The following is a 20,084-nucleotide window of genomic DNA, read 5'->3' on the forward strand; positions in this document are numbered from 1 at the left end:
GTGCTTAAGCGTAACATTGCTGATCTCGCTGCATCTCAGTGCTAGAAGGCGCTGGCGCAGTGTGTGATTGACACCAATGTCATTAATAATCAGAAATCGTGACTGTACATGCGAAAAGCAGCAAGGACTACTGTCATCTTGCAACCGATGCTATAGGTTGACAGCACTCTGAACCAGGTGGGACTGGTTTATAGGTTTAAAGAAAAACACAGCTTGAGAAAGGATGTTACACGTTTCTTTTACTGGTTGGTTTGAGGACACTTCAATATTTACACACGCATGTGGTGCACAACATAAAGTAACTTGTGGGCTAGTCAGAAGTTGCGACCAGAGGTATGACTGCACACGACTGCACCATGAAGAGAACTTCACAGCCACTTCTCTCCTCGCCTTGCTTCCGAAGCGAAAAGCAAGGCAAATGAGAACACGTATGAGTCCCACGCAGCTGTAAGTGGAACGAGAAGAACCGAGGTGTGGTCTGATGGCTCAGAAGATGGAAGGGGGCGCTCCGGTTGAGGGCATTCCTGGAGGCATCGTGAAAGTGGGCAGGGACATCAGTCCGGCAGCGCCCACAGGCGTCGGCATCGGTGTGCCACCCTGGCTGCCCGATGCTCCTCCTGCTTTGCGCCACTTCTCCTGGTGGTGAAACTCGGTCATGGGACGGCCTCCGATGCCACAAGTCCCCACGCCGACACGGCCGTTGACGTTGTCCGGTGAAGCAAAGATGCTCTTTTTCACCTGGCCCTTCTTGTTCTTGCTGAAGGCCTGTGCAGCAAAGTCGAGAGCAATGCAAAGGTGAGCACCAATACTTTTTTGCTGGAGAGGTGGTTAATCAGGAACAGCAACTATAGTAGCAACACAAAAAGCACCAGTCCTTTGTCACATCTGTTTGCAACGCTAGTTGCCATTCACATAGATAAGCAGTAGTCTTGTGTGGCAGGAGACAAAAGCAGGGAATATGAAGTCAAAATGTACTTACAAAATACACACCTGCCAACACAGTCAATTTTAAAGGGCAATAGCCCACATTCGTTTTTGAAGTCTGTCCTGAATGCACACCTTCTGTGGGACACATACACACTTTATTAACATTGATACACTTTTTGATACTACAGCACACAGCAGCAGCAAACTTGAAACAACAGACACTGCCAAACATCATATCTTGCGTTAGAACACAGTGACTTTCCTGTTGCCAATTTCGCCTGCTTCAGGAACTTGTCCGCATAAACTTGCTCAAAGCAAGTACCGTATTTACACAATTGTAAGTTGACCCTTTTTTTTTAAATTTGACAATCTGAAGTGGGGGGGTCGATTTACAATTGAAACCAAAACATGGCACTCCCAAAAAAGCAAGACCAACGGGAGCTACAACGTAGTTACAAATTTATGTTTGCTCTATGGCCCTACACGTAGCTTTTCGCTATCCTGCGTGTTTCTTCGCTTTTCGGGAGGGTTTTTCAACATTTTTTGAAGTTTTACAGTGCACGCAACACTCATGGGGAGGGGTGTCGATAGTTGATAGAAGCGCCGCTGTTCCATTCGTGGTGGCACCCTCAGAACGGTGGCGCTTGTAGGTAGTATCGGTAGTTCGTGGAAGAGCAGACACGACTCGCGGGTTTCTCTTTCCCTGTTGCGCTTAGCTTGACGAAAGACGTTGGTTTGACACGTTCCATTTGACTGCCAGCTACGTGCTACTTCTATGCTTCCTCAGTTGTCATGAGTGCACCAGGCCCACAAATCATTCGGTACTCGTTCACAGCAGTGTTCAAGAAGGCTGCCATCCTTTACACCAAAGAAACAAATCACTGTGCAGCGGGCCGCAAGTTCGATGTTTCTGAATGGGTAGTGTGAGGTGACGACTGCAGCAAAGCGAAATTTTCACCTGTGACGGCAAGTGAGGAATTTCCCACGTGCCGAAGTCTGGATGCTTTCCGGAGCTGTAGGCTAAGCTTGCGACGCATGTCGCTGAAAAGCGTCGTCGGTCCCTGCCACTGTGACATGGTCATGAAACTAGCCCGGATCTTCGCCTTTTAAGGACCTGCTCCGCCGTGAGTACAACGAGTGGCTGGCAGCAGAAGACCGCGAAAATACACCAACCGGACCTGTCAAAAGGGCCTCCCTGACGGCTGCGTGTGGTTGAGTGCATTCGGCATGAGCTGCTGTTCCACAATATGTCGTGGTGTGGTCATTTGCCAAATGTGAAATTTCGCTGGACCACAACGTGCTGTGAGACCGTAGCAACGATGACGATGGCAGCACTAGCGAAGATGAGTAGTCCAGTGACCATGTCGGCTACTAATAAATTTTTGTTATGGAATGCACCCTCGGGTATGCTCTTTTTTTCCTGTCACGCGATATGGGGGGTCGACTTACAGTCGTGTAAATACAATACCCCTCTGGTCTCCTTTCACCATCGGAAGACTTCCAGCAATAGGGTCAGAGACCGACGAGAAAAGCTTCATAAACTCTACAGAAAATTCAGGAGAATTGCCAGATATGAAAATGGGTCAGTCAGACTGTTGACAGCTGTGGCTCAATAACTTGCAAAAGCAAGCAAGAAGACAGGCGACAGTATCGTCTTAGCAAACCTGAAGCCGGTTCTGCCCGCAGAATGTGACAACTACTTGCCGAGGATAGTTCACTGCTGACTGACAATTAAGTTGTATCTCAAACTAGAAACAAAATTCAAACTGGCACCATTCGCAACTTCAAGAGGGTGTCATTAAGTTTTGTTTATTCCTTGGCTTATAAGGCATTATCAAGCATATGATTGCAATAAGAGTGAACTTTCCAGTGTTTCCTAATTAGTACAGCTCAAGTTAATATACCGCCTTAGTGTTGGTATTCACACCAGGGTTTAAAGGAGTAAACAATTGAAATTCCCTCTGCAGCACACCTTTGTTCATGTGGGAGATGCGAAGAAAAAGGCAACTGCCAGGCTCACTTAGAGCATCTGCTCATGACTGCATGAAGTACCCTTTCCAGCAGGAATGAGAAAAACAACGTCAATTTCAGTGCAGGGCATCATACCAGCAAAGCCTCTGCGTCCTCCAGCTCAGACCGCTTACGTGTGCACAATGTTCGGATCCCTCAGCGGAGGACATATACTTTTCATGTGCGAGTACACATCAATAACTGGGCTTCAGCATGTGGTACTTTCGGGAGTTTCCTTCTCTTAACCCTCACACCCAAAACTGCATGTCTCGCACCCCTCACACACATCTCCTGCAACTGTGAGGAACAAATTATAGTGGTTCTTTCTTCTCATGCCCTTCAATTCATGCACCTGGCTAAGCTACAACATTTATCCTGACCGATTGTTCACAGATCTCGTTGAACTTGGCAGAGCAGTTGCTACACTTCTCATGGCAAAAAGTACGATATGGCTGTGAGCAGGTACCCTATAGGCAAAAGTAAGTTCGAAGCACAGTTGTAGTTCAGCTGAGGTGTTGAAGGTTGCTGGTGTGGTGCAATATCATCATGATCAAATAAATAACAGAACCAACTTCAGCTGGTCTAAAATTTGGATTTTTCAGAATACTGTGCTTCAACCGACTGCCATCACAGGGGTACCGTTAAAGCGCTTGTGCTAACAGAATACACTGGACAAAATTATTTTGGTAATATCAGGGAATTGAGCCTCTGGCAGTTCAGGTTTCATAAAAACGTAGAGATAATTTTATATAAGGAAGAACTGCTGCATCAAAACAAACTTCAATATGGTATGGTATGGTATGAAGAACTTTATTGGGTCCTGAAGGTCAACCCTAGGTTGACGCGGGCCGCTCCCACGTTGGGACTGTCATGCCGAGCCCTTCAGTCACATCCCAGGCCTTCTGCACTACCCGTAATTGGTCAGAGAGTGATTCGCTGTGTAGCATTTGCCGCCACCATTCTTGTTCCTTGACACAGTCTGTGAAGACCGTGGGGCACTGCCAAAGCATGTGGTCAAGAGTAATGATGCCATTGCACTTATTACAGTTGGTTTGAGTTTCCCTCTCCGGATAGATCCTGTTAATAAAATCTGGACTTGGGTATGTTCTTGTCTGTAGCAAACGTAATGTGACCGCTTGCGCTCTGCAAAGCTTACCGTGTGGCAATGGGCATTCCCTTCTGCTTAAATAATAATGCTTTGTGATTTCGTTATATGTTAATAATCGATCCCTGTGTTCCCCGGATGAAGTGTAAGTTGCTCGGTCTTGAAGAGCATGGCTAGAAAGTCCTCGTGCTGCTTCATTTGCCACCTCATTGAGGTTTCTCCGAGCTCCGTCCACCACCCCCAGATGTGCAAGAAACCAGCGGATTTCAATCCTCTCCCTGTTGACCTTCTCTAGTAATTTTGTTGCTATCCGTGTCACATATCCGTTCGTAAAGTTGCGTATGGCTGTTCTAGAGTTGCTGTAAATATGTGTCCACCGATTAGCCCGGATGGCTAAGGCGATTGCTACTTGTTCTGCTACTGTTGGGTCCTTGGTATAGACGGTGATGGCATCCCGTACGTTACCTTGAGTGTCTACAACAACGGAGGTATACGCATCCTTATTTTTAACCCAGGCAGCGTCAACGAACACCGCCTGCTGCTTGTGTTGATCTATGTCTTGAAGGAGTGCCTTCGCCCTTGCCTTCCGTCTCTCGAGGTTACGTGTCGGGTGCATGTTCCTAGGGAACGGGGTCGTCTTTATTGTTTCTCGTAGTCCCGCTTGCAATTTTGTTAATAATTCTCCTTCGTTGGTGTGGTTGTTAATTTCTACGCCAATTTCTTCAAGTAGCGCCCTCCCAGGTCGTGTCCCCATTAGTCTCTCCTGGTGGGCCACCTGTTGAGCCTCAGCTATCTCTTCTAGTGTGTTATGCAGCCCTAGGCGCAATAAGCTATCATTGGCCGTGCTGGTGGGAAGTCCTAGTGCAGTCTTTATAAGTCGTCTGATTAAAGCGTTTAGCTTGTTCTTATCAGCCTGTGTCCATTGTAGCATGCCAGCCACGTACGAGAAGTGGCAAAAGGCGAATACATGTACCAATCTTATGGCACTGTCTTCTCCTAGCCCCTTATGCTTGTTGGCAACTCTACGCAGAAGCCTAATGACTTCTTCTGACTTGCTAGAGATGTGTTGTATCATCCTGCAACAAACTTCAATGGACAGCTCCATAAACATCTGCTGGTGACTTTAGTGGCGATGTAAAACTAGCATGCGGCAGGAACAGGAGGGATATTGGCAACCTCTCAAGGCAGTGTGGTCAAATGTTCACGAATTCTGCAAATCCAACTAACTGCTTTGTATCGCTTTGCTGCCCCCTCACACAAACAAAATTCAACATTCATGCAAAGCTACCTTTGAGTTGAACTCCTGCCACTTGTTCTTCTCTTTTTCTCGATCTTCCTCAATCTGTTTCAGGCGCACGGCCTTCTTCTGGGCCTTCTTCTTTTTGTATTCCCTCTCGGCAAGCAACAGCTGCTTCCTGCATGAGAAAGGCAGCCAGTAAGCAGCGGCCCAAACAAACACATACCAAGAAGCTTGAGAAGTAATAACCTATTCCTTCTTTGATGAATAGATCTGCCTGCAATCAAATGTGACGGCAACTGAAGCAGGCAGGCGCAGTCATAGCACAGACAAGCCAACTGGAAATAAAGTGGTTGCGTGCGATGTTAAATGTCATGCATGTACGAGTTTGTAGTACTGCTATAAGATCAGGCCTTAAGTTTGATAAGATTTAGCAGAATTCCCTGACGAATTCTATCATTTGAGAACCTTTGTTGGGTTTTCTACAGCTCCAGGGCATTTCTGTCAAGGAGAAATGCTGCTCTTTGGAGCCGAAAATTGGCCCAGATATCCTTTCGTGTTCAATTTACTCCAGGTTGGTGTAGAGCTTGGTAATGTCTACTGTCAGGCTAGTTGGTACATGGCTAGAAATGGTTTTAGGTGCAAAGTATGACATGGACAGGCGTATGTTTTGCCTGTCCTATATTGAGGTGTTTATGCGTGTGACCTTGAAACTCCTGCAGCAATGTTGCTCCCTCGAGAGAAGGGCACACAGCCTTTCATTTGAAATTTCCACTGTTCTCACACCATGCAGTGGTTTGATACTTTGCAGACACCATCATTGGCGCGTGTTCTATGCACCACGCTTATCTGTTTGCTATGTCCAAAGTTGGTGAGATGCCGTTTAAAGGGAGACTAAAGCGGAACAACAAATTTTGATTTCTACGCAATTCCTTCAACATTTTACTTGCATTTCTTAATTAACTTGTGGGGTTTTGTGTGCGAAAAAATAATGTTCTAATTATGAGGCAAACGGTAGTGAAGGGCTCCAGATCAATTTTGACCACCTGGGGTTCTTTAACGTGAGCCTAAATCTACATGCACAGACGTCTTTGCATTTCACCCCTATCAACATGCGGCTGGCGCAGTCAGGATTGAATCCTCACACTTTTTTAATAGAAAGAAAATGCTGACTATAAGTGGAGGAAATCAAGACCAAACATCCTATTTTGAACTCTACTCCAACATGGCAGCGCCAATGACATTAGTGACAATGGATTTCATGGTATTTTCAGATAAATGCAAGTGTACTCTATTTTTACCAGAAACAGTCGCAGAAGTTGCCAAGTCAAGCTCTTGCCCATTTTTGAGCATAACGTCATAAAAACGCCTTAGCAATCAACAAGCCTCAGGCAGTTGCTGCCAGAGTTTACCATTCCCTGTGAAGCTGGTGCAGGAAATCCTATGTGGTGCCCCTTGCACCAGTTACTGTTTTCATGTATTTCCTTGCTTACCAAGCTTTCTTCAGGTAAGCCAAACTCATTTGCAATTTCATCAGTGCAATCCATCAATCTTACACTGTATGTTAATGTTTCGATCCCACAACCCTTCGCATGCGAAGGTTGTGGGATTGTTCCCCACCTGCAACAAGTTGTTAATTAATCCGCTTTGATTTCCATTCATTTATTGTTTCTTTATTTCATTTATTAAGCAAAAGTAATTTCCCTTATGTTGTCCTTGGTGTCAGTGTTTGTTGGCTTCTTATGATATGACTAATAAAAATTGGGCCCCTCGGTTAAAGCCCATTCTTCTCGTTAACTACGACAGAGTGCAATAAAAGGGTAGAAAACATGCAGTATTTATTCACTTCGCATGACAAAAGTAGGCTATTTTCACCTGAAGCCGCGGTGGGCTAGCAGCGACGATGGTGGCCTCAAACTCGCTCAAGCTACAAGCCAGCTTTACCGCCAGCCCCCTTCTCGGCAAACACCCGCATGAGGCTGATGTAATGAGCAGCATCTGCCATTGTCGGGCCTGAATCACCTGTGCTGACTCTTTCCGTGTCGTCCTCATCACTGTCGTTGGGCGACACTTCAGCAATGACAGACGCAACGATAGCGGAAGGTCGAACCTCGCAGCCAACGTATTGTCGTGGTTGCAGCAGCATTGCGGACCAACTTCTTCATCGCACTCCAAATGCCATACACCGTAGTCAACGATAGATCCCTCTCGTATGCCAGCACCGACATCATGCCACGTTCGACAGCACGAACGATGTGCAATATTAAAGTGAAGCTTTCTTTGCGTTTTCCTTTGACTTTCCCACTGCTGCTGCTGCTGTGGACCCTGCTGTCCAGCACACCGCATCAGGGGGTGGTTCATAGCGTGTATATACATGGAAGGAGCGTGGCAGAGAAGAAAAGAGCCATAAAGAACTTGTTTGGACCGCAGTGCATCGAATGTGCACAATGCCCTCTGGAGCTCCCTGGTCATCGCCACATTATCCCCTTGATAGCTGCAATTATCCGTGACCCCCCCGCAAGCGCTTACCTTCCTACCAACATGCAAGCACCGAGGGAAACTAGATAGAATCGAAAAGAGGAGGGGGGGAGAGAATGGGCAGATCCGACGCAGTCGCAAAACGAGTGAATAACAGCCTTGTCACTCTTCGCTCGCAGTTCCCATATAAATACAGGGGGAGGGGAGGGGAAGGTAGGGAAAGTGTGACATGAGAAGGCAAGGAAATGTTGGATATACAGTAAAACCTCGTTAAATCGTACCCGCTTAAACAGTAGTTTCGTTTTAAAAGTACTAAAGTGAAATCCCCGACTCAGCAGCCATTGAACATAATGTGTTTTCTATCCGCATAAACCGTACCAGGTTATTGCGTACGTATCGGTTAACACGTAGTGTTTCCACTTTTTGTCGTGCAAACACGGCGGTGCATTGTCTCCATCATGCGGCCAGGCAGAACAACAAGCCTCAGAGATTGGATCAACAGCCTCCAATTGGACTCCCTGTGCGTTTGCGTGTGAAGCCACATCAACATCATTTCGGCGCCTTGCCAGAGGGCGTTCTGGCGTCGTGCAAGCGAGGACTCGCGTCATGCCGAAGCTCGGACAACAAAGACGCCAGGTGCTCAGCATAGAAGAAAAATTAGACATCGTCCGTGCTATCGAGCGTTGACTACGGTGTGTGGCATTTGGAATGCGAAGAAGTTGCTCGGCAGCACTGCTGCGACCGCGAAGAGAGATGTCAACTATGAGGTTAGACTTTTTGCCATCGTTGCCTCTGTTGTTGCCAAAGTGTCGACTAGCGACAGTGATGAGGACGACACGGAAAGCGACAGCACAGGCGATTCAGGCCCGACAGTGGCAGAAGCTGCGCGTTATGTCAGCCTCATGAAGGCAATCGTCACGACGAGAACAGCACCTGGCAATGAAAAAGGTGCCCCGGGACTTCTGCAGCTCTACCGCGCGCGTGCACGGAGAATACGTAATGCTAACGAGGAATCTGCCATGCAAGTGTTTGCTGAGAAGAGGAGGCTCGCTGAAAAGCTGGCATGCAGCTTCAGTAAGTTTGAGGCCGCTGTCGTCATGCTAGGTTGCCGCGGCATCAAACGAAAATAACACTTTTGTCGCGTGAAGTGAATAAATACTCCACGTTCTTTCCCTCTTTGATCGCTCTCTCTCTGAGTTCTGTGTTCCATTTTCAACAGGTAAGTGGGCGATCTCATGCTATTTCGGTTAAACAGTACTACCGTTTAGTGTGTACTTTTTGCGAGCTCTGGCCAACTATGGTTTAACGAAGTTTCACTGTACTTAAGTTCAAGGTATGGTACTGTGCGTTGCTGCTATTTCTGAAAAATAAGATTATGCAAATATGTCTAGCAGACAACTTACGCAGGGCATGCAGAAGCAGAACCGCGTTAATTAAAGCGCACCACAGGGTTTAGGCGACACAAAAGAAGCGGTCGCATGTCAAATCAACACTTCTGTGTCTGTCAGGATAGCTCTGCGGCTATCGCATCGCTCGAGGTTGCGGATTTGACTGAGACGGCTACATTTCGTTGGGGCCAAAATAAAAAAAGCTCGCGCGCTTAGATTTAGGGACGCATTAAAGAACACCACAGTGCCAAAATTAATCCGGAGTGCGCCACTATGGCCTGCTCCATAATCCAATTCAAGTTTAATGCTTCTATCACAACGCGATGTGCCCTGTGAGGCAATGACAATGCTCAACCGTCTTTTAGTGTTGTATCTCGTATTATCACGTTACTGTGTGAATTTTCTGGTTTCCATTTTTCCCCTCTTTTTCTTTCTCTTTTTATTCCCTTTACCCCTCTCCCCAGCACAGGGTAGCCAGCCGGTACTTACATTGGCTAACCTCCCTGTCTTTCCTCTACTTTGTCTCCTCCTCAACCGTCTCAGAGGTTATGAAATATGGCGCACATCAATGCCTCAAGCAAACACCTCTCCCTTTGTGTTTTGTGTACTTCGCAGACAAACAGCAGTGGTGCACGCAAGGTAATGTTTAACATAAGCTCACCACTATGATTTTGGACAAAACGTTGAAGAAATTACACATTTGCCGTCAACATCACCGCTAATTGTCGTCAAAGCAACCAGCACAGAAAGTTTCACTTACATCGATTCCCACAGTGCGTGGCATCTGCATAATTTTTTCTTCTATGCTGAGCACCCAGTTTTTGTCCTAGCTTGCTCGCCACCACAACACGGGCCACAATGCTCAGACTCTGGCACGGTGCCGAAATGATGTTGATGTGGCTTCACCATTCCAAGCGCCCTCTGCGTTTGCGCTTGGAGGCCGTTCCAATCTCTGAGGCTCATTTGTTCTGCCGGGCCTACGTACCACCATGATTTCACGACGAAAAGGGGAAACACTACGTGTTAACCAATACGTATGCAATAAACTGGTACGGTTTATGCGGATACAAAACACATTATGTTCAATGGCCGCTGAGTGGGAGCTTTGAGTTTACTACTTTTTAAAACGAAACTACAGTTTAAGAGGGTACAATTTAGCGAGGTTTTACTGTACAGGTATTTGGAGTGTCTCCAGGCTTGGTAAAATGTAGAGATTTCTTCCATTCTACACCATTTTCATCATCCGCCATTCACGGCTTGCTGATCCTGTTGATAGGGCAGGTGGAGCATTGCCTTGAGAACTGAGGAAGCACAAAAAGGAATGGCATTCGCATAGAATCGTTACATTCTCCAGGCCCTGAATGCTCCCTCAGCATCACTGAAGTGAAGGGAGTGCTGACTGCACTTTGCGTGTACCAGTAAGTGTTTAAGCAGCTTTTCTTCATCTGGATCATCAATATGAACAGTGTGATGTACACTTCGCTTTCTCCTGGCATTGTAGGACACTCGGCTTTATGAGGCTCACTCTGGTGCTCTTTCCTTGCGAAGCCATTCATGAAGTCTGATGCATGATTCCAAAGCTCTTCTCCGAGTACAGTCGCCGACTGATTTTTCGGACTCAAAAAATTCGGACATGCTCGATTATTCGGTCTGCTTCACGGCACCGCCATTCTCCCCATAGACCATAATGCATAACAACTGCCGAAAGTTCGGACACCTTACAACCTCTCGTCTGATTTTTCGGACACTCCTTGAGCTAACTCGATCGAGAGCACCATGCACCGACTGACCGGTGCATGGTTTGACTTGCTAACGCCATTTTTGTTCTGAACGGAGCCTCCTTGCTGCCCCACGAAGTGGCTCTACTGTAAATCCCCGCTCATCATCATCTTTTCTGCCTGGTTCATAGCTACAGCAGTTCCGGTCTCAGCTTAGTAAGCCACGTCAAGACAACCCAGCAGCTGATTTGTTTCTTTCTTCATGCACGACGCTGTGAGTAGGCCACGTTTTTCGTTTGTGCGACTGGTGTCGGCGTGACAGCATGGTGATGTTTGCTTTGTGTGCTGTGTTGAGGTTGCGGTGATGCAACGGCGGCATACGGAAACATCGCGTCGAGTGTCTAATGGCGGCAACAGTGCCCGCGCAGACTGCGCTGGGGAATGCTGGCAAGCGGGTGCCGGGAAGCCTAGGATCTGTCGCCTTCCGATGTGCTCCCTACTTGTGCCGAAAATGTTCTGCCAAGACCTGCGCAGTGGTTGAAGTGCGTTGAAATAAGGATTTTTTTTTTAATCTGCTTTTTCGGACACCTGTTTATTCGGACATTTCCGCAGTCCCCGTGAGGTCCGAATAAACAGTCAGCGACTGTAGCGCATTCAGCACCTCCAAGGGGTTACTGTTCGATAGAATAGCAGTCACTCTTTACCTCAGGCCTGGCGATTTAAGGAAAAGGAATCTTCCTTACTTTTTCTTTGCTGCCGCTCTCAGACTAGGTCCATTCTTCCATCTTTTCCTGCTTTGCTGAAGATGACACCAAACATTGGTTGGGGCAGCTTTTGTCTTGAGAAGACTGTCCCTAGTAATTGCGGTCATCGCCCAAGTCCCCACTGATGTCACTATCAAATAAAACGTCGAGAACTTCTTGATTCAATGGCACATGGCAACCACTGCTTGCTGCCATCCTTTCATAAGTGGAACACGCACACAAGCATTCTAAAAAAAATGCAAGCCACCCCTGAATTGGACACCTAGTGCCATCTATTGAAACATTTCTAAACTTGTCCAGTGTACATTAGCTGTCGCACCATCTACAAATAGCTAATAAAGCACACAATACCTCCCACCAGGCAAAACACTTTGGCAGTAAGGGCAGTAAAGTGCTGGCTTTGACAGTAAATCACATGCTTTTACAGCAAAGCAACTGGTTGTTGAACTGCGACGAAACTGTAATGTTCCTTAACGTGCATCTAGGACATTTTGCATTTCGCCCCAACAGGAATCCTGCCATAAATAAAACCTACGACTACATGCTGAGCAACAGAATGCCATACAGAGCGCCACTGTGGCAAAAGCTTCCACCCCTTTACACATAGCTAAACACCTTCCCAATCACACAGCTAGCAGGCAATGAAGATTTAACACAAGATTTCTTACTTGGTTTTCGGTCCTCCTTCGATGACATTGTTCATAGACCGCTTGTTTTTGTGGGCTTTCAGCTGAGACAGCTGGGAGAGACGGGGTTGCACAAGATGATATTAAGGATGAAACCTTGCCTGAACACATCAACACACTAGGCTAGAAATGATGTGGGCTATGGGTTAGCTGAATGCATGAAGATTTGTTTCTTACATCAAGTTGACAAGCAACAAATAATCCTGCCACATGCACACTTAATTGAAGTTACTGGAATATTACATCAACTTTAAAGGCTTTCAGAAAAAGACAACGCAATGGTATTATAGTTACTTTTTGCAGGTTTCTACAGAAGTATAAGAACTTGGATTTGCACACTTGCCCATCTTACAGCACTACAATGGAACTTCAGTTCGCAGTGATCATTCAACGATACTATCATTCCAATAGCCAAATATCAACTGCTAATGCTGCATTGTAAAGAATATATCAGTTTCTTTGTTACTTTCTATAAAGCCAGTTTAGAATTAGCATAAAGTTCCAGTGTCATTTGAAAGGATGCAAATGAACTTAAAACCTGTAACTGCAAATTCTTGGAGCAATGGGGCAACTGTTTCTAATGAGTTAAAGACAACACTCAATAGTGCAGTTGAACCTCGTTGTAACGGCAATTTACGTAGCAAGTTTACGGTGAAATAAACTTCAAATTTGTTTGCTCACACTTAATTCAATGGCAATTAATGAAATCAATGAAGCAACATACAAATTGGGGTTGGCACTTGCGGGCGTAAGTAAGCACTCAAGTGCAGCTTATACGCAGGGACACCGTACATTACTCCCTAGTCGTTAACTGACTTCACATTACTGGTATATGGATGTATTAGAACAGGGCACTCCCTATGATGAGTGGTAGTGGCTTTACTGCCAGCCAATCAGCTCGCTCCCCGTCCCCTGACAAGCCGCCTGCAATTTCATCATTTGACCACTGGCAACGCATGGCTGCATTAGGGATGTAGTGTGCCCGAAGCCACAATAGAATTTTTTCCCTAATTCGCCAAGCACAATTCTCACCATCGCATATTTTCTCTACTTATAGTGACAGCAGTCATTGTTAAAATGAAGACAAATATGCATGTATGCATATATGCATACCCATGCATAAGCAAAATTGCATATGCATGGGTATGCAGCAAGCACAGACACGAGGAAGATTTCTGCAATGGCGCCGGGACTGCGCGATGTTTGGTGAGTAGCAGAAAATGCGCACTCAGACGCTCGCCCGCGCCCGCTGCCCGGCTAATGTCATGAAGCTTTATTAGGTCTGTGAACTTGTTGATACTAGATTCTGACAAGTTCAATGGAATGAAAAGGGAGCAGTAAGAAGCGCATTAAAAAAAGGCATAGCATATGGTCATGCTTGCGCTATGAATTAATGCACTGGATTACGAAAAAGAAGCAGAGGGAAATTGCACGTTGAGAAGACCGATAAACATACAGTGCGACGCAACTTGAGAAATAATATTGAAATGTCCAAGAATTTAGAAGACAAAACTATTGAATCGTCGCAACGGCACATCACAGTCGCCGTAGGCGTCTAAGTCTTTATAACAAAATTATTTTTGAACAGTTCTGATAGCGTCCACGCAACAATGGTTACTAGTGTGCTGTCAAATGTTCATATGCTGTGGCCTAAAGTTCACGGCACGGTGTGGAAACGCGCTCCCAGCGAAAGCAAAACATTGTGCCCGGGCATGCATGCCAACACGCAGTCGGTCGCTGCGAACCCGTGCGATCGCTACATTGAGGCTTCACTCTGTTATGCCCCATTTGGCTATACAGACAGCCCGCTATAACAACATATTTCACATAGCTTACTCTCAGCATGTGTCTACCTTTCACGCAAGAAGCCGGTGCGGGAGACTCCATCGCGGCGACCACGCGCAGTGGCGTTCAACGTATGTATTTGGTAAAGAGATAGCTTCTGTAAACAATTTTGTGCTTTCAGTTTGCCCGAGATTATTATATTGACAGTCAAAAACTTCCTTCGTTTTGAGAGCACCTGCATAAATGTCCAGGGGGGCTGCCACATGGTGTTTTTATTGAGCGCCGTAATTGAAACCTATGAAGAGCGCACTGCTCGATCCCTCATACTACGCAAGGGAGGCGCTTCCGACAGATGGCGACTCAGTAACTCCTCGCCCCCAATAGTGTTTCGCATGTCCAGTATTCAGGTAAATGCAAGTGCAAGAAGACTGGGCCTGGGTGTCTCATGGAATGAGAGGAGGCACAAACCTGAACGGTCTGGACGGTGCACCCACCTGGTGGCACAGAGCTCAACCAAACACAGAACTAATATAGCAGTAACAAAGTGTAGTCTACTTTACTGCTGGTGTAAATTTTTGGCAAAAGCACATGAAAGCATTGTTTTTCTAAATGTTTAAAATGTTTTACACTTGGTTAGAGCAATAATAGCTCTTTATTTGGCTGGTTTAGCTCTGCGCCACCAGGTGGCTGGACCGTGCAGACCGATCAGGCCGCTGATGTATGTCTGCGCTAAAGCTCCATCATCACACAATAGTAGTATAGAAGGGCTTTAGTTTAGGCCTCTACCCATTTGTCGAAACACCCAGCTCGCTTGTGGTTACTGGAATACTAGACACGCTCAGCACTTCGATAGAATGCTCGCAATGCACATTGCTTCGATAGCTTTCGCTTGGGATCTTGCTTGGGCGGAGAGGCAGGAGAGGCTTCCTGTGATGGCTCCAAGACAACCGGAAGTAGACGACACGACATCCCATCATGATGCAGAGCAAGTGAAGGCGGAGCTTAGCCCTGGCCACTCGGCGAACGAGTAGAGAAGAAAATGCATGGCTATGGAAGAGGGTAAGTTGCAATCGTGCATAGTTCTAATACAATTATGCTCGAGACAATTTAGTAACATGCAAGATGATCGTACACTTCTACAAGAATTCTGCCAGGGAATACACCACTGTTACTGCTGGATACTACCATGACATATTATAAATATCTGGCTTTGTTGCAGACAGGCTTAACTCTAATGTAACAGCATCAGAAACTCTCTCCTGTAAGATTTGCTGGCAGGCTAGATGCCGATGCATTCTTTGTAGCAGCGTTACAGCACATAAAGTAAAAGGCACAGGGCACAGTCTCTCTCCTGGTCATTGATGTGTCCTCTGAAGAAATTCCGCATAGGGCCCTGTTAAGACCTGGCATTTACAGTTTTTGAGCACATCTTCTATGTCCCGCTTATGAAATTATTGGCACAATTTTTTACCTATTTTTACAACAAACAATAGTGTGCACTGTTTGCTTCTGATACTACTTCGTTAAAACAAGGTCCAACTGCACACGCACATTCGGCCGCTAGTTACATAGAATCGAAAGGTCTTACCAACTGCTACATTTTGCCTCTACATTTTTATAAACCCATCTTGCGGCTGCATACTGCAAGAGGCAAATGAACCAACAAAACCGCCAGTCACAGAGTTCCACAGTGTGCAGAAAGAAGAAGAAAATAATCGTTGCTTCTTTTTTATTTCTCTATGAGCTGGATACCTACACGTTCGTTTTCCTCAGCTCCATCGCTAAAGCCGGCGTGTCACGTGCCTACATAATGTCCCTCGCTTTCTCTTGGATGGTGTGGGCTCTTCATTATTTGGAAAACGAAAGAAAAGACAGTCCAGATGACAACCACTCAGTATCGAGGAAAAGTTAGGGATTTAGGGCTGCACCACTATGTTGTACACAGTTCGCGGCCATTGTGATGGGCACTCGTGGCTGGGACCTTACCTTTTGAATTATCGTGTTCCCATATGCTGTGAAAGTGACTGTGGCTTGTCCTTCACCAATGATGTCGTCAATTGTAGCATCATAGTACCTGTAACACACACACATAAGCAAGTGCATAATCTGAAAAGCATAAACCATTCAACTTGTCATTAAAGTACTACAGTCGAACCCACTAATGGCAGTATTCAAGTGCCAAGAAAATTCCATGCCGTGGTTATAACTGGATTGCAGGAAAAATTCAGACGGGACAAACATTCAAGCATTTTAAATAGGCAAAAGGAAGCACAGTTGAAGCCACTTATAGCATTACTGCTTTTAACAATACTCAGATGTAACAATGAACAGCTACTGCACTGTGAACTTTTGTGTGTGTTCTAAAGTAAAATAGACCATGTACTATAACGTTCCCATGTCACATTATTGGCTATAACAGTTCAATCTGGCTACTGGGTTTGTGTGTCAAAAAGAAAAGGAATGCAAAATCCAGGAAAAGAAAAAGAAAGCAAACTGCTTCACCACACCTGCCTTTGAGCCGCACTCATTGCCCATCTCCCTTTCACCCCTTCAACGTAAGTGAAAGATTGGAAGGGAGGCAGGAGAGGGACATGCGACGCCGGTAATGTGGTGGAGGCGTGCAGAGCGGGTGGCACAAGTGGGTGTGGTAAAGCAGCTAGTGCTTCTTCCCCACCCTCTCCAGTTTTTTCGCACCCAGTAGCCAGATTTAATTGTCATAATTGATAACGCTGCATGACAGCATTTAAGTATGCACTTTATTTTACCATAGAACACATACAAAAGTTACCCGCCGTGGTTGCTCAGTGGCTATGGTGTTGGGCTGCTGAGCACGAGGTCGCGGGATCGAATCCCGGCCACGGCGGCCGCATTTCGATGGGGGCAAAATGCGAAAACACCCGTGTACTTAGATTTAGGTGCACGTTAAAGAACCCCAAGTGGTCGAAATTTCCGGAGTCCTCCACTAAGGCGTGCCTCATAATAAAAAAGTGGTTTTGGCACATAAAACCCCATAATTTTTTTTTTATATACAAAAGTTGACGCTGGATCAGTTGTTCATTGTTACATCCAATATATTGTTACAACTGGTATCGTTATAAGTGGTTAGACTGTACTACTATTACTAAGGCTGCTGCTTGCTGCTGCTACTGTAACTAATAACTGGGTGTTTGTGGGTTCAACACCTTGAAGCTGCACTGTGAGCTGGGAGAAACATCCCAGAGCAGGGCTACAGATTGATTTTCACAAGCTGAGTTTGCTTAACCCTTTGACCGCCATGCTTTCTTTTACAACTGCTACGCAGCCACTGCTGGGTTCTTTTAGTGGACATTTCATGTTACAGTGAAGCTGGGTTTTTTGTCGCCGTTTTCTCCTACTTCAGTATTTGTGAATAGTTCATAAATTCCTCCCCCTCTCATAGTCCGGATGGGTGGACATGCCACAATGGTCATGGTCGCAAGTGCCCTTCCAATACTCAGTTGTGGTCATTTTTTTTTTCTCTTGTTGGCTCAGTGGACATTCTGTGGAACATAGAACCTGGTTCACTATTGTCAGTTCCTGACAATCTATAATTCCTCAACTACTCGTAAATCTCCTCGCCTGTCAAGGTGTGCACGGACCTGGCACACTATTTCGTCATGGCTGCCCTGCCATGAAAAAGCAACTGAGCACTGAAGCATTTGCTCCACCAGCAGTCAGTAACTTCACTTGCAAGGCTTTTGCACGTGCTGCAAATGAAAATTACATTTGTACAATTCCAAAATTGTTGCTGTTATCCTGAGAGGAGGCTTGGTAAGCCAGAAAAGACAAGAACTACAGACATTGGCATAGCCTTGAAGTTCTCGCAGCAGCTCACCAAGACGTCATGGATATTTGCAGTGTCTTCGGGGGCTTAATTTTCAACATGCACTATATTGTTTTCTAAAGGAGGCAAAGACTGTATTTGGAGAGTTTTGAGACCTTGTGCTGCACCACAATGGCCCAAATATTAGAAAATCCACAAAGTCACACTTGTGTACCGATGATGCAGCTTCGATGCGAAAAAAGCATTTTTAACCTTGGACCTTCAATTTTTCTTCCGATAACAAACTTCCGATCCCGAAATAAACAAAAACAACATTTCATAACATTATTCATTAGCCTTAAATGATTTAGTGTTTCTTTTTAGTGCCTCTTAAAATGCAAACTTAAATCTAAGAACACAAGCTTTTCTCCACACATTGTAGCAACCTGCCCACAAGTGATCGCACAAAAGTGCCAGCCTTGTGGGAAATAATTTTCTAACAAATTCTTATACAGTAGAATTTCAAGGACATTTATACCTCACTTAATTTATTCCAGCAAATCTTACGTAAAAATGCAAAATAGTACCCCTCTCGTCCTTTGCACAATGCTGTTCATTTTTTTTTCCTTTTTGTTTTGCACTGTGAACATGGCATGTTAAAATTACTGTCGAACATACAACATGAGGGGGATCTTATGCAGATTCCTATACTGAAACAGTGTAATAGTATACTTCCTTGTTCCCACCCAACTTTCACAACTGTATTTTTACAACTTAATTTTCTATAACCACTTGTAAAGAAAGAGAAATGACTTACTGTCCATCTTTCCACATAGCCAGGCACTTGTCCCCGGGAAACCAGCCGACACTTTCATCCTTGGACGCGGAAGCTTCTCCTCCGGAACGCTTTGAACTTTCGCCGGGTCCTTGTTTTTCTGATGCTTCCTCTGCGCTTGTGCTGATCAGGTTCAATGTCAGGCTTATAACTTCCTGTTACAGTAGCAAAGTTATGCGAAAGGAAAGAGAGGGAATTTTGCATTAGCTACAGTACAATGGCACTGAACATATGATTCATAAGCTTCACTCACAAGCAGATCCTCCTTTAGTTTCAACAAATCCTTGTCATCTGGATCATTTGTGAGCGCAGCTTCAACCTGGAACGAGAAACAATGTTGCAGAACATATGCTCAAGATAGAATAAATCCCGTGACCACTACGCCCCGAACGTAGCAGGTAGTGATCTATCACATTATCGAAGCATGCCCAAGCAAGTGTCAAATTAAACAGTGACTTTACAGCTGTGTATGCGATAACTAGGTAGTGTCTATTCTCCCGGCAACCGAGAGAATTTCTGAGACTAATTTCTCCCGGCACACCTCCTATTGGGTCTCGGAAGGTTAGGTTAGGCACACCTGCAGGCAGTTTTCACCGGCAGTTTGTCACGTGACTTCGGAATACCAAAAGGAGGTGAGTGACGGGGAAAAGTCGTTTCAGAAGTTCTCCCGGCTGCCGAGAAATACACGCTGCCCGATAAGTGCACTGCGGCCATGTACACGAACTCGCGCGTTCTAGCTAGTCTCAGGCTATAAGCTGTTATGTCGAATAAACAAGCAGATCATTCAAGTTTCACGTCTTTCCCTGAATGGCTGAACATTCGGAACTAGCAAAGGATGTTGAATGAAACATTACAACATTGCCCTTCAGTGTTCTGGCTACTGGTGCGCTGCGAATCTGTGGCCGTCAAAGTTCTAACCGTTAAATGCAGAAGCGAATACTGATCTGTAAGCACATTCTCATCTCAGGGCACGTCATTTTATATATCGTGCCATAAATACGGCTGTTACCACCATGGTAAATAGAGGTCATCTTTAATTCTTCCCTTGTGTGCGTTAAACGCAGTGGTCGAAGAACTTCGGTAGTGTTAGCGTTTGGCAGACGGCATGAACTAAACGTTTCGGATCGACACATCATTGTAACATCGCATTTACGCTGCCACTGAAGGCTCTGCGTTTAAAATAAAGGCACGCGGGAAATTGGTATCACGTTGAATTACCTGCTGAAGCTGAACTTGATAGTTTTGGAGACTAGCAGTGGGATCATCTAACGCCATTTTCGTTGATGACTGTTACAACAGTGCCTCCTAGCGACCACCGTGGTCAGCAATATACTCTCGTTCCCATGCAAGCACATCCTCCACACCAGGTT

At 45.6% G+C, this 20,084-nt stretch overlaps 1 protein-coding gene across 1 annotated transcript; it reads right to left on the reverse strand.

Moving 5' to 3' along the window:
- Positions 1-222: 222 nt before the first annotated feature.
- Positions 223-20,038, reverse strand: Spf30 (Splicing factor 30). Its single transcript, XM_050183180.3, has 7 exons — positions 19,933-20,038; positions 18,968-19,033; positions 18,697-18,869; positions 16,085-16,172; positions 12,296-12,366; positions 5,331-5,457; positions 223-765 (listed from the first exon to the last, which is right to left on the reverse strand). The coding sequence occupies exons 1-7, from the start codon at positions 19,987-19,989 to the stop codon at positions 487-489; spliced, it is 861 nt and encodes a 286-aa protein (XP_050039137.1). The 5' UTR covers positions 19,990-20,038; the 3' UTR covers positions 223-486.
- Positions 20,039-20,084: the final 46 nt, after the last annotated feature.

Source organism: Dermacentor andersoni, chromosome 4 (genome assembly GCF_023375885.2).
Source record: "Dermacentor andersoni chromosome 4, qqDerAnde1_hic_scaffold, whole genome shotgun sequence".
NCBI lineage: Eukaryota > Metazoa > Arthropoda > Arachnida > Ixodida > Ixodidae > Dermacentor > Dermacentor andersoni.